This window comes from Fringilla coelebs (assembly GCF_963513975.1).
Source record: "Fringilla coelebs genome assembly, chromosome: 1".
In the NCBI taxonomy this organism is placed as follows: domain Eukaryota; kingdom Metazoa; phylum Chordata; class Aves; order Passeriformes; family Fringillidae; genus Fringilla; species Fringilla coelebs.
Window position 1 is genome coordinate 128,672,477 of NC_140028.1, and position 15,385 is coordinate 128,687,861.

The 15,385-nt window shown below is 42.2% G+C and overlaps 1 protein-coding gene across 3 annotated transcripts in view; it reads right to left on the minus strand.

The window, feature by feature from the left end:
* Nucleotides 1-3,766: 3,766 nt before the first annotated feature.
* Nucleotides 3,767-15,385, minus strand: part of PPP1R9A (protein phosphatase 1 regulatory subunit 9A) — a 131,310-nt gene continuing 119,691 nt past the window's right edge. For all 3 annotated transcript variants that reach the window (XM_084216045.1, XM_084216046.1, XM_084216044.1), the window contains 3 exons: nucleotides 13,662-13,781; nucleotides 10,298-10,480; nucleotides 3,767-9,354 (listed from right to left, as the gene is read on the minus strand). In XM_084216045.1, the coding sequence (XP_084072171.1) occupies nucleotides 9,142-9,354; nucleotides 10,298-10,480; nucleotides 13,662-13,781 (516 nt within the window). In that variant the 3' untranslated portion in view covers nucleotides 3,767-9,141. The remainder of the gene's footprint in view (nucleotides 9,355-10,297; nucleotides 10,481-13,661; nucleotides 13,782-15,385) is intronic.

Here is a 15,385-nt window from a genome sequence, read left to right on the forward strand (position 1 = left end):
TTCCTGCACACCTTCAGCAGGAAGTGGATTAGCCGTTACTATTCTGTCACTACAAAGGGAGCATTTCTGGGCACTGTGCAGTGACTCTCCCGAGCCACGGTCACACATGTTCTGTGTTTAATTTCAGTTGGTGTGGAGCTGATTCCTGCAGCACTGCTGTGCACCAGGCAGCCCTTCAGGTTTACCTGGCACCAGTTACTGACATTTTGCACTGCCAAAAGGCCCCCAGGTTTCCTTCAGCTAGTGTTTTTGTGATGATGTTAGCAGTCATTTGCAATGAACTGAACTCAGCATCCTTTGAAGCTGGAGCTCGTGGAGTGAGCTCTTCTTGCATTAGTGTAGATGCCCTTAACCCTGGAGCAGCTCCTGCTGCACTTTCTCAGTTCCCAGCTGTGATCAGCTCTCCAGTTTTGTGTGAGTTGCTGACATTCAGCTAAAGGCTCTGTGTCACATGTGGGATCTCCTGCCAGGGTTGCCGCTGTGCTGCCTGCACCTGCCTGCACTGGCCCTTTGCAGCATCTTGGCAGCCCCTCCAAATGCTGCCACCAGACAGACATCCCTGAGGGCCACCAGCCCCTCTGCATCCTTCAGCTGATGCAGTAGCTTTTCCTCACTGCATCACTTTTCCTCACTGTGGAGAAAAAAGACAGGCTACTCACGAAATGCAAGCATGGGAGGAGCAAGAGCAGTCCCTGGGCGCTGATTGCTGAGCTGGCTTGGCTGTTCCCTCCTGCCTCTGCTCCAGCACCAGCCACAGCCCCTCTAATCTGAACAGTACATGGAAAATCCAGAAAACACAGGAGTGCTTCTGCCTTTTAGACAGACCAAATAACCTGCTCTGTAGTGGCCCAAACACTGAGATAGGGTGTGGAGTATGTGCAAACCCTCCTCTGTCTGTGTTCCGCTGTTCTGGCTGAGAAGAGGCAGTACTGCAGGCTGAGGTTTGGGTCAGCAGGGGCCCTGAGCAGTGAATGTGTGTACTGACACCTCTTGGCTCCTGCACCTTTCCTTTCTAACAAGCCCAATGGCTTTCACCCACTGGGAGGGAAAGAGTAACTGCTCCTTTCCTGAGCCAAAGGGACAGCTCTAATGAGCAGGAGGTCAGTGCCAGGGCTTGTGCCTGGGCTGTTGGTGCACAGGAAGGACGGAGTCACCCCCCTTCCTCTGCACAGCTGAGTGGGCTGTGGGTCCTGCCCCCACAAAGCCTCTGCTCCACCCCAAGCCCCCACATGGCCACTGGCTTGCTGGCACAGCCACCGTGGTGTAAGGCACGTCCCTGGGCACAGGAGCTGTGTGAGGCTGAAGAACAGCAGGCTGGCCCTTCCGAATGGCAGCAGCTTCCCTCTGCTGCCAGGGCCAGCACTCACACACAGCCGGTGCCAGCGGTGGTCCCTGCTCTCTGTGGTGTTCTGCACCCCAACAGCAGCTGCTGCAGGGGTCACTGGTGGCTGGAGGGGCAGACCTGGGTGCCAGTGAATCACAGCTGATTGATTCATCTCTGGGGGGCAGCTCTGCATTTGCAGGTCTGCGCACAAACTGTGCTTGCAGCTCCTCTCCAAAATGCTCAGTTGCTCTGGGGGCTTGAGCACTGCCTAGGCTTCACCGTCTGCCCATGAAGCTTTGGTGACAAGGACTCATCTGTTTGGACCACAGTTCTGAGTCGTTGGCTGCCCATGGCGTGCAGCCCTTCTACAGAGCAGAGCCAACCCTGAATGAGGGCAGCTTTTGTCTCATCCCTGTGCTCTACTTTGGCATTACCTAACTCTGGCTTTCCTGCCCCTTCCTTAGCAACTTCTCTCCCTGCAGGACACTTTCAGCTTCCCTCCTAAGTGGTGTACTTTCTTACAGGAACTTGTAATCCATTTTCAGCTATGAAGAACGGATGTCATTCCCAGAGCCCAAGCTGAAAGAACTGCTCTGAAGGAAGTTCTCACAGCAAGGAGAGGTTGGGCTGTTCACTCATCAGTGGCTTGCACTAGCATTCTAAAGTGATTATTCTAGGATTGTGCCACTTTTTGTTCTGAACTGCTGTGTTCTAAAGAGTTCCATCCCGTATCAGTGGCAGTGACACAGCTGAAATGCCAATCAGTCACTCTGCAGGTCCTGGATTTATTCTCTGGTTGTAGAAGGGCAACAGCCACTTCCCTCTGCAGTGCAAAAGTCACCCACCAAAACATTATTCTCACATTTTACTGTCGCTTAAAACATCTTCAAATGAGTAAATCTACGTGTTGTCGGATCTTGTCAAACTTCTATTTTTTAAATTGGTTTTGGCTTTTCAGAAAATCAAGACTGTCTTCACTCATCCACTGGCTTTTTTCCTGGTTTAAACTGCTCCTGTGCTGAAGATTTTCCTGCTGGTCTGCCTATGTTTTCCTACAGCTGTCTGCTGTTACTGACAGTAACATTTCACCTGAGGCCCGGAGGGCAGGAAGCCCATTGCCAACCTCCTCGCAGCTATCCCAGCCTTGCAGCACAGAGGTGGGAACTGGAGCAGGGCCATGGTGCTGGGCAGGACACAGCCAGCCAGCCGGTGGTGTGCAGCAAGAGCCACGCTGGGCTACAGCTCAGGAACTGCCTGGTACAGCTCCGACCTCCGGGAACCATCAGAACAGCTCAGTACAGCTCCGACCTCCTGGCAGCCTCAGAACAGCTCAGTACAGCTCCGACCTCCTGGAACCATCAGAACAGCTCAGCACAGCTCCGACCTCCTGGCAGCCTCAGGGCAGAAACAGCAGCGGTGGAAGAGGCAGCTCAAGCCTGGCTTCCCAATTACCAAGTAACCTGGACACCGAAAATCCAGGCTTGCAAGTCCAAGGAGGGCATAAGCCATCATCTTTAACAAGCTGTAGAGACTGGAGCAGTACTGGGCATTTCTGAAACCCAGCTGCAGCTATCTGAGACAACTTGCACAAACAAGAAAAACACATGTACAGATGGCTCCAGGCCTAGGGAGCTGCTGAGCAGACACATCTTACATGTCAGTTGTGGACCCAGAGCATCTTAGTATATCTATTTTAATCAAGATAATAATTTTATGAATTGAGGATTCTCTTTATCTTACTGCAGGTGGTGCCTGTATTAGTGGAAGGTAAGATTTATGATTCAGTCATTGGGAAACACAAACTGGGTTAGACAGATTAAGTGCACAGGGTTTGGCCTAGATTCTGCCAGATGTAAATCCACTGAAATGACTATACAAAATGCACAGTCTGTGCCCTTCGATTTTCCCTAACTTAATGCTTTACTAAAATCAAATAAATAAAAGACTTATTAAACATATTCAGTAAAAGAACTGCTGTACTTTGAATGTATAAAATGCCCATTATAACTAACCTACACTTGAGTGTAAAATGTTTTTATGTAACCAAATCAATCCAGATCTTTTAAACATACAAACATTGACCAGTATCAATGAGAAAGCAGCCTATTTTTACATCAACCTGCAGCAAGAGACTGCATGCTACATTTCATCTTCATACGAAGAAAAAAGACCATTTTTTTTCCTTAATATACATTTTTTTACTTCTTTCTACATAGTTACAGAGTGCAAATGAGACCCACTGGGGGGTTGTGAATCGTGCCAATTTGGCCAAGAGCTGGGATTAAAATAGCCTTTGGCTGAGTAGAAGGAAGGAAAGAAGAAGCAGTGCAAGGTACATATTCCCCTGACCCATGCAGCTGTCTGGTCGTCCTCACCATTTATTATTTCTTCTGGAATGACAAAGAAAAGGGCAGAAAAGTGAGGACTCATTACAAATTCTAATAAAGATTCAGGATTTCTCTTTTTATTGCATTCGTTGTCTAACAACAATAATACTCATTGGCAAGAAATTTATTTACACTAACAAATTAACTTTAAACCACAAGGCTTTGTTGTTTGTATTTCAACTGTAAGAAAACAAAGGGCCACCATGATGTTTTCTTTTGATGTCTCCCAATAACTAAATATTAAACAAAGTTATCCTGGGGAAAACTCAACAATCTAGAGAGGTTCATATCAACCAAGCACAAGAGAACAAGCTCAGACATGGCACTACTGTGTCCTTCATGCAGGTGATCAGACACCAAGATGTACAAACAAAAAGTTCAGGATAACATGCATTTCATATACATTTGACCTCTTTAAAAAAAGAACAGAAAAAGGAAAAAATCTGAAGCACAACTATCTCTTTAACCATATAAAAAGAAGCAATGTAAGAAGCCAATTTTTACAGTAAGCACAGTGCATTTTAGTCTTTTAGCTGCCTGGTCTTCTAGCAATATGTGTAACACTTGTCAGTGACCAGTGAGATACCATTGCAACGTGGCTGGAAATATGAAAGCAGTTGTTGAGTGAATGTGTATGGCAAAGTATAGAGTCAGAAGATGTTCACTGTGCACTCTTCACTTCTAAATGGGCTGGTTACTCCTGTGTCTGGTGCCCTGAGATCCCCCTTTCCTTCAGACACTTCTGCACAGGTCCCAAATCCACTTCCACTGGTGGCAGTGGCAAAGCTCCCGTTGGAAACCCAGCAGGAGCTCCCGGGTTGCGCGGGCTGGATCTGACCTCGTGAGCTGTGAGCCCTCCTCACCTCTTTGGAAGAAGACACCTGCCTAACTCAGCAGGTTTCACCAACACCTTGTTCTTAACACAATCCTCACTTTCCAAAGAAACAGGCAGCCCAAGGCACTACCACCAAACCTTCCTGTAGGATGTGCATTTTTTAAATCATTACTTAATGCTAAAAGGGAAAGTACCAGTTGGTACAGCTGGTTAGTAACAGAAGGCTCATTTCATATTGGGGGTCTGGAGGGCTCAATGTCATGACTAAGGTATTATAGCTTTGAAAAAGTAGTTTCAAAGGTACAGAAAAAAAGTCCAGTAAAATCCACAGGGAGTTTGACAAAAGGGACTGTGCCATCTGCAGAAGACCCACACTCCACTCTTGTGAGTGGGCAAGTCTCCTTGTCATCTGTCATCTTGCTCAGAAAAAAACTGCTGAAAGCGCTCCAATAGAAATCAAGGTTGGGGTAAAAACTCAAAACCCTTGAGTTTCCTTGCTAGAACACTGACACCCAACTACATGATGATCCTCTTCCATACTACTGTAGTACAGTATTCTGCACTACGTGCAAGAGTGGAATTTCTTTCTCTTCTTTCTCTTGGAAGTGGAACACAATTCATTCTCAAAAATGGCACTGCCCACCTCTTACCAGTCCATGAGCCAGGAGGTGAAGGTGTAGCAGCTCAGGAGGACAGGAGGCTTTGATGGAAGCAATAAAGTATGAGGAACCCTGATCTCAGGTGTCAAGCACCTCTGAATGTCAATGACAGCTAAGGGCTGGCAACTATCAGAGGAAAGCTTCTCAGTAATTCTAGTAAAAGCTCAATTCTTGTGGTATCCCTGCAGCAGACTACAGTCATAGCAAAAGAGATGCCATTGCAAAAATTGTTTGAGAAGTTGGAAAAATACAAAAGTATTTGTATACACTGAAATACAAACATCTAACACCATTCATCTTTTTATTACTGGCTTCTGTTCCACTGTGTCATTCTAACCCACGATCTTCAGCAGGATCCACTCCCAGCAACCCCACCAGGACCTGCTTAGGGCAGCAGGTGAAATGCATTCAGTGGGCAGCTCTGTGCATTGCAGTGAAGGGGTGCAGCTTTTCCCTCACCCCCCGGCCCTGGTCTCTTTGGGCAGGCTGAAACCCAGCAGGGAGTTTTAACAGGATCCTGCACGGGTGCAGCAGCCCACCTGTGAAGAAATGGGAAGATACAAGCTGGAAGCAGTTCATGTCAGAATGTTTGGCTGATTTGAACAGAACAAGGAGCCACTGCTCTCCTCACAATCTCAGAATAAGCACTAGGGTTTTTAGGACTAAAGTAACCTGCAGCGTTGTAAATTTCATTTTCTATTTTTGTGATTTCCACTTTTTCCTAACTCTCCGTTCTTCACCTTTTTAGAGGCTCTATATATTCACAACTTGCAATACTGCAGCAATGAGGAGAACTAGAGTTTACTGGCCTACCACCCTAACCAGGGAGAAAACAACTTGGGCCAGCCTGCTGCAGTCACCCAGGTGTAATGATGACACAAGCACATGTCTTGAGCTGTGGACGCACCACACTGCCTGCACAGCAGTTCAGTGGTGGCCAGGCAAGTCAGCCTAAGAAAAAACAGCTTTAGCTCAACAAATAAATACACAATGTAGGCAGTTATGCCTGCAGGCCAGCCAAACTGTGAAAAAGGCTGTCCAGCCATTCAGCACAGAAAATTGTTTCTTCTTGTTACATTAAGCCCTACATTAGTCTGACTTAGCATTGGTTTACAGAAGTTTAAATTAAGAATGATGAGACATCCATCTTTTGTTTCCTTTAAGTCATAGTACAATACAAGGGAAAAAAAATTGCAACACAACTTTAAAGGTCCTATAGAATAGCAAGAAAAGTTTCAAACTGCGCTTCACATCTGTTATCACGTGACATTTCTGTGCTTCCCAAGACTGAGTTGCCATATTTCATAAAAGGAACCACATAAATCTTTTATCATAGAAAGAACAGCAAAAACTCTTGTCATTGCTCTGTTTCCTTAGTTTTCACATGCTGATCAAAATGCACTTTAATGGTTTTAATTTAAATGTAACACACTAGGATTTTTTAAGTTGGATTTTTGTTGATGTTTTTAGTCTGAGAATAACAAAATAATATTATCACAAAGGAGTAAAAATCCCCTGAATACTTAAAGGACTTAAGTTGAATTAGTTATTCTGCAGAGTAAGAACATGATTTACAAAGAGATTAACTAGGCACCGTTCTAAGGAGCAAGAATGAAAACTCAATATATAATGCCAAGCAGTCTGCTCTGGTTTCTAAATAAAAAAAGAACATAAAACAGAGACACCACCTTAGATTATTATATACAACCACTTAAACATTACTACAATGTAAACATAATTTAAAAAGAAAATCATAATCTAATGCATTTATCAACATTGTATTTAAAATATTAAACTTCCAGTTTCTTCCAGGTAACTTCTTTTACTCTAAGAATACTAATTTTATGAGACAGTTAAACATTTGTAAAATTTTTCTCCTATGAATGAACACAGAAGGATTTACTGCCATGTGTAATTTTTTGTTAGCAGGTGTATTTTGCTGCTAGTGGTTTATCTCAAGAAAAGTAGCACATGCCTTTAGAAATATCAGCAAGTATCTTTTATGGCAATTTCAATTTTAGATCTGAATAAAATATACATCAAAAACTTGTAGAAATTGGATTTGAAAGGAAAAGTAAAGCTAATGTAAGTAGATCTGTTGTGTATTAATTTTGGATGAACTAGGCTCTCTCAGTTTACAGACCACTTTACATGTCAAAGAAATTATTAGGATCAAGAGAAATGTAAACATTAACAGCGCACCCTAAGTGTTCCAAAGCTGAGCTTCAGAGAACTTTGCAGACACAAATCTGAATGCCATGAAGTACAGAGCAGAAAAGAAGCCAAGCCAAACTAAAACACACATTTTCTTCAGAGGAATTTTCAATTCTAGGCTGGTGCATTTTTAGGTTCAAGATTCTAACTCTGCATCACCGTCTTAAACAATTTCTGGGTTTGCACAGGCAGATGAAGACTGCCACTTGCAGGCTGCATGAGTGGGAAGTGACGTTTCTCAAGCGTACACAGTGAGCTTTGACTGTAGAGCAGGCAGCTCCTGCCTGCAGCTCCTCGTGGTGGAGACCTGCCCGTTGTCTGTCCCTTCTTTTGAGGCAGTACTGTACTGTTCAGCACTGCTGCTGAGGCATTAACGCCATACACTGCTTCTGTCACAGCACAGCAGGCTTCATCCATGACCTCACACACTCCAGAAATCCCTCAAACACGACCACTGCTCATCCATTGGGACATTCTACAGCTAAAGCCCAAAAATTCAGGTTTTGGTTGGATATCCTTTAAATATATCAATCAAAACAGTTAAAATGTGGGAGCTTTGGATTACGTAACCATCACCTCCATGGCAGCATTGACCTTAACAGCAATGTACTGAATTTAATTTTATCCAGGATCACTCATCTTCCTCTTCTTAAAGTGCACTTCTGTAAAAACTGAAAATCTACACAGACTCAAGTTTGATAATTGTTTCCAACACCAGCTTCATAATAGCACAGCACAAAGCTTATTCTCCCAATGCTTACTGACTGGAGAACAAATTTGAAGATGTGGGGTTTTTCCTGGGGAAAAACTAACTTGAAACAAAATAAACCCAGTTTCCTGTTTGAAACACATGAAAAAAAAGTGGAGTATGCTATAAGCAAGTTGCCTACACACTGGGAGCACAATAAAATGTATACAGATCTATACGCTGTGCTCTAGTTAGAAATTCATCCTTGCTCGGATATCTAAAGGATAAATGTTATCCTCAGATTTCTATGTAAACCCACACAACCATTTAAGGCTTTGCCTCCTTCCTGGATTAACTATTGTACAGTTAACAGAAAGAGTTTCACCTCCTGTCCTTTACCCAGGGGGAATATTGACTCTCCTGTCTTTATCTCCAGTGTATAAGAAGTCGCTGAACAGTTTTCAGAGCGGCGTTGCTTAAAAGTACTGACGCAAGATGAAACTCAACTCCAGCAGACTGAACTGAGTATCCAAATACCGTAAAGAAGATGAACTTCCAGTCAGAAAGTCAAGTCAAATCTTATCAGACAGAGCACAACTCCTTTTACCCAGCTGAAGAAATGTTCCCCAACCATACTGAATGGCCATCCTATTCAGAAGAGGTGAAGCAGTGGACATGCTCCTCGGCATCATGCTGGTTACTGAAGTGACCAAACACACAGAGCTCAACAGAGAAGAGTAGTTCGGAAGGAAACACCACCACACAAAAATGAAATCTGTTAGCTGTCAACAAGAACAGAACAAACCGAGGTGCTGGGATTGTTTCACATGGCAACAGCAACGAGCATGAACTGGATATGCAGGAAAGAAAACAACACAATATAAATTTCCTTAGTCATTCTATGTACAGCCCCGTCTCTCTGTACACAATCCTGGGCGATGAACACAAGAAAGCTGAAGGGGCATCAGAGTGGATAAGAGTTTCTCTTTCCTTGGCATGCCTCCACTTGCCAAACACAGCAGCACTTCTGCTTATCACTGCTCATTAGTGCCCTCTGTTGCATCTGACGAACACTTGTCTGTTTTCTTTGATCTCCTCTGCAGCTGCTCTTGTTCCTTCCTTCGAAGCTTTTCCCTTTGCTTTTCCATTTTCTCTTGAGCTTTGCGAGCCTTCTCCAAGGATGCTTTCATTTCCTTTAGCTTTCTTTTAATGATTGCTCTGTCCTGGGAAGATGTCATACCAAGAGCCTGAGGTGGGGAAAACAAAATTTAGAAGAATTTCTTATGGTTTAAACGATCACGTTTTGTTTTCATATTCTAGTAATAATTCTCCTTAAAAGACTGTAACCACAAAGAATATCTGTCAGAGACTCAGATACATCACTGATGTACAAGTATTACACTTCATGCTTTCCTCTTCTAGAATATTAAAGATGAGACCTCATTGCCACCACCAATGTTGATTTCGTTGATCAAATAAGGTAAATAAACTATTTTACTGAAATCATCTAAGTCAACATAGAACAAGACTTCCAAATTCTCATTGGTATGCCTTAGTCAAAAGTTCACCAGCAGTATTCTAAGACACTTACAGTTAGTGAAGTGCCACCAAAAATACAGAAGAGAAATACCTAACTTGGACTTTCAGATCTACTGAGCTTCCTGCAATTCCATTCTGTATTTTTGACTGAAGTAGGCTCATATTTTTACTACAAGAAACAATGCATACTTTATATATCAAAACTGTGTTTAGTTGTAACACACTAACTGGTATCAGCTTATGCCTCCCATATCCCATTAATCCATTATTCCCTTGCTACTTCTGATATGCGTCTATTCATTGTCTTCTCAGAATCACCCTTTCACAAAATAGAGCTGGATGAGAAATATGTGCATGCAAATACCACTCACACACTGCTGTATGATTTGCACTTGCAAATATGGGTACATTACATACACCAAGAATTTTCACAGAGCAAATGCCTTGCATTTCTGAAGCCTCTGAATCCAAGTGCATATGGGAATTTCTTGAAGTGTTGCTGTGGCTTTATACTTTCTGTTTATTATTCTGGCCTGTCATGACTCCATACACAAGGATTTGCTCTTTCTGGATGAATTCTTACTGTCTTTGAGACGATGAAAAGTGACAAAAAATACTATAGTTCATCTTGAAGCCCAGTCAATTAATTACCTTGAGCTTACTGCCATCCAGCTGAAGGAGATGCTCCCCATTAATGTTCTGGGCACTGAATTCAGAAACATACTGTTCAAGGTTCAGGCTCATCAACCAGTGGGACACCTGCTGCACACTCCACTCGTGAACAGCACGACTCTGGCACTGACTGTGCTTCGGAGACTGTCCATCGTCAAGGATCTGGGACAAAAATGTTCCACATTATTACTAAAGGGTAACAGATAAGTAACAACACTTTTCTGCACAAACCACCAGCATTAGAGCACAGGTATCTGGACTATATTTGCACTACAATAATAATGATTTCACACTGCTATATTACATCTCTATCTAACCAGACACCTAAGAATGAATCATAAAATCAAAATAAACTATAGAATCATAGAAGAAAAAGGAACTGGCATTCCTTTAAACCCAAGCAGGAACTGAAATGGCCAGGTAGCACAATTCAAACCATGTATGCTCCCATTACCTCACAAGATTTTTTTCCTTCAAATTAGCAGATTTCTAAAGGATGCAATGAATTGCGCATTTCACTTCCTATGCTCATTCAGAGATCTTTATTATTTGTTTAAGCTTTTAAAAAAATATCAGGGGAAAATAAACCCCTCAGAAAGCCACTCTAGAGTTCAAAGTGATGATATCAAACAGCTAGTGAGACTGATACTGTCTGTGGAAGAAGACTTACGAGGTGACACAGAGGAGTGGTATGGAACACACAGGGATCCCACAGCCCCGGCCCTGCTCTCACCACGTTGTGCTGCTGTGGCTGAGAGCACAAACCCCACCAAAAAGGGCAAGTGTGGCGTCAACTGCTGGAGCAGACCCATGTCGCTGCTCTGCCACTTTATTCCACCCACGGGTATGCCAGTGGGGCCTGAAACAAAAGCTATTCTGTCCTGGCTGTAGTCAGCAAAGCAGCTGCTACAGGCTGCAGCAGCTGTCTGCTGTTAGAGCAGCTTTTACATTAGGTTAGATGCTGCTCGGAGCTCTCTCAGCTTCTGGCTGTCCAGTTGTCAGGGCTGGACACTATCATTTTCTTCTGCTATTGCCAGCATGAACTCAGCACAACTGATGCCTGGTCTAGTAGATCTGCTTTGACGCTGACCCGCCTCCTGCTTCCAGCATACCACAAAAACTGCAGTTTGCTGTGGCCTTGAAAACACTCAGCAACAACGAGAGGGCAACTCAAGACAAGGAAAGAGGAGCCAGTGACATCTGTGTGTTCTGTGCCAACAAAGGTGTTTGCCACACAACACCACAAGACAAGAAATGTGACGCTGCAAAAGAGATAGCACGCTGCCACACGACGGCCACGCGATTCACCACAACAGCACGCTAATATCTCACCTCATCATCAATCATATCCAGGCTCTGAGTGAGGGAGCAACAAAGAAATGGGAGAGAAAAGCATTATAGAAACAAAATACCAAACACATAACAGCATGTAAAAGTTCAGGCAACAGCAGCACCAAGGTTTGCAAACAGATATGGCTACTTAAAACCAACAAGATTTCTTTAAAAAGAATTATTTCTTGAAGCATAGAGGTCATGTTGAAAGCTCACCACACACATGATTTGGCAGCTAAATCTGACACTTCATCAATGAAACCCTTCTAGAGTTCCTGATCTTGACACCCTAGAACTGGTGGAACCTCCCTGAGGGCTCCAATTTCCAAGAGCAAAAGCTCCTTAATTAGAGGAGAACCGAGTGCAAGAACTGGGTTCCCTCCCCACCCTTCTGTTTTTTCTTTTTCTTTAAGTGCTGATGGGGCTGCCCAGGAAGCCAGAGCAAAGGAGAGCTCTCAGCAATGTGCTGTGGAAGGCTGAGGACCAGCACCAGCCTCCTCCCTGCCCAGGGTGGTTGGGGAGGTTTCCTGGGCAGCTCTTCTGGAGCTGAACAGGCTGCCTCACCTGGAGGCAGCAATTTGGCACACAGCAGAGGATGGAGAAAACACATTCATTTTTATGGACTTGCTCAGGCTTGGTATTTTAGAAGTAATAAAGTAGAAAGCTGAACACACAAAATGAAAGGATTTTCAAGCTTTTAATTCAATACCACTCAGAACAGGACATTGCCACAATCAAATACATAAGGGGAATTAAACATGGTAAGATAATGAAACACATTATCAAGATAGTACTAACACTAAATAAAGTGCAAGTGATGACTTTGCTATTTTCAGTAATTTACAGCATATGCAGAACTCTGTGCTGTCTCCTTTTGTTATAAATCTTTGCCCTTAATTACCTGCAGTAAAAGCAACCTCAAAAGAATGGCTGGGTTTGTAGACTTGCAGTTTGGCAAATAGAGTTGCACAGAACAGCTCTCATTCTTTAAACCCAAGTAAACCATGGAGGCCGTAATAAAAAACCTACCTATCATTAAAACAACAACAAAAAAAAACTGTATAGAAGGTATAGATACTTCAAGTTCTCCCTCTCTAGGGTCAAATCTCACATGAAAAATGTGAAGTTCTTATGAGTTTGTAAAAGAACAAAAGCACAAGTTTCCTGACTCCACAGGATGGGCTGTCAGCTACTGTCACAGCTGAGTTCCAAAACTAGTATCTTAAGCTGAGTTCCAAGACTAGTATCTTAAGAAGAGTATTTTCAATACATTATAGTCACAGCTGAGTTCCAAAACTAGTATCTTAAGAAGAGTATTTTCAATACATTATATTCAGCTCAAATATGAGCTGAGTTCCAAAACTAGTATCTTAAGAAGAGTATTTTCAATACATTATATTTAGCTCAAATATGTCACCAATTTACAGGGTTAGAAATGCCTTTATACTTCATCATTGTATGAAAAAACTGGTTTGGAGTAATTGATTTCAAATCCACTGTGCAAAGCAAGCACAAAGAATGCAAAGTGGATCAAGACATAAACATTATAATCAATACACACACATTCAGGTACAGTAACACACAATTACTGCATGTACAGCTCATTCTACCAGGGTAAAAACTGGGGTAGGTGAGGTGCCTGACATCTCAACTACATTTACCAAAATGCACTGTATGTTTGGTATACCAAAACTGTCCCAGGCCTAGTTTAGTGTATTTATATCTCTATCTATGTCCATATGTACATACTTAGAAAAATGTACTGGCAGGTGTGGGGATGTCCTAAGCACCTCTTAGGACACCAACTGCATTCCACTTCCCCGCAACAGCACCACAGGGCATTATTTTAAGTTTTTATTAAATGAACAAGAAAAATCTTAATTTAGAAACCAAGATTAATTTTTGTCTCCAATCCTACTGCATAAAACCTTTATTATTTGAGTAATCAAGCAAGATTCCATAGGAAAAAGAAAACAACTTTTTCCCAAATTAAACAATTTCATCTGCATACCTCATCTGATGACAGTGCTAAGGAGTGCGAGAAGCCTGGTGTTTTAGGTTCTGCTCCTAAACCACTCAAATCAGCTGAACTTGTGCTGCTGGGACTGAAATCATCATTGAATGTGAAATTCTGTGGAGAAAAAGATGAGTAAGAATGAACAAATTATTGTTTAGATGCATCTAAAAGGGAAAATTTGCTTTCTGTCTTCCATGTTGGCATAGCTCAGGAGTGATTTCAATCATTTACCAAACCAATCACAATACACATGAGGAAGCCTAATGTTTTATAGTGTTACTATTTACAGGATGCATAGTATTTTTACCACTCTCTACTTCATGAGACACTTTGCCAGCTTAATGCCTCATGAATAACAAAGGTGTCTAAAAGCAATTTCCAGACTCTTAAGATGCTGGCTCTCATCCTGGAGCTAAATTACTGCTTCTGCAGGTTAATCACTAGCATTTGCTGTCCTACAAATATTTAGGAGAAGCATAGCACAGGCAGTAGCACAAAGAATAGGACAGAGAATCAATGAACAGAAGGAAGTGAAAACTCCTATTGAAAGAGCAAGGAGAATATGCTGTGAATCCACTTCTGAGTCCCAAATAATCTCCTTGAAAAGTGAAAGGATCCTCCCTCCTTGCCTATGCCTTTAGAAAAAAACTGAAACTGAAGGTAAAAGTATCTTTGGATAGTGAATATTATTTACTGAACTAATAATCATAAACTCTGTTTTTTCTTAACAATGCAATGAGACACATCACATCTTACAGCAAATAAGCAAAAGCAGGCACATATTTTTCAGGAATACGACAAAATTACCGTTAGAATAAGACAAAAATTAAAAAGTATTTCACACTAGAGGGAGAGCAATGAAAAAAACAAAATATATAAAAGATCAAAGACACCATGATATTCCATTTAACTTGAATACACACTTGACAATACAGAGACCTCTACTCTCTACTCGAACATCTAAATGAGTATTAAATCCAATTTATCTCTGACCTTCCCTTTAGAAACTGAAACAACAGAAACAACACAAAAAAAGTTATTCTTCCATCTGCCCCTTGACCTCTCTTTCCTGAAAATAGGAAGACTTCCAAAAATATCAAGTGTTGGTCCTGTTAGTTTTGCTGGAAATCCAACTAAATACTGGTAGCGTGCTGTGCTTTGAAAGCCTGAACAGCAGTACAGAAACTCTTAATTTAAGAGCCTGCGAACTTTACAGAGAACATAAGAATATTTTTGTGATAATTTTTCTCTCACCTACATTTAGAATTCCTGTTCTGTTTTTCCCAGCTCTTTATAGAGGAGAAGAAAATCTGAGCAGCTTCCTTAGCTGCTTCCTTAGCCCACACAGCGTTCTTAGGCCAGGAGTTCAACAGCTCTACCTCCTGTTGTGTGAAAAACATATTTTTCTTTTTTAAGCACTCTGATTTTTCTTTCACCTCTATTTTCTGCAAGCTTTAGCTTTACAATGATATTAATTTTCAAATTTAATTTTCTACAGCAAAACCACAAGATAGCCAAGGCCTGGTAATAATTAGGACAGTCCCCACAAACTCAGCCTAATACTATCTAAAAGGATGTGCTTTTTCCCTGTTTGAAAACTATTTTAAACAATGTTTGCTTAAATACATAAATAGGATTTACAGGTCTAAATTTCTTTTTCCCTAAAAGAGAAGAGGTAAACAAATAATTTCTGTTCCGAGATTTTACTAGTGGTCTTC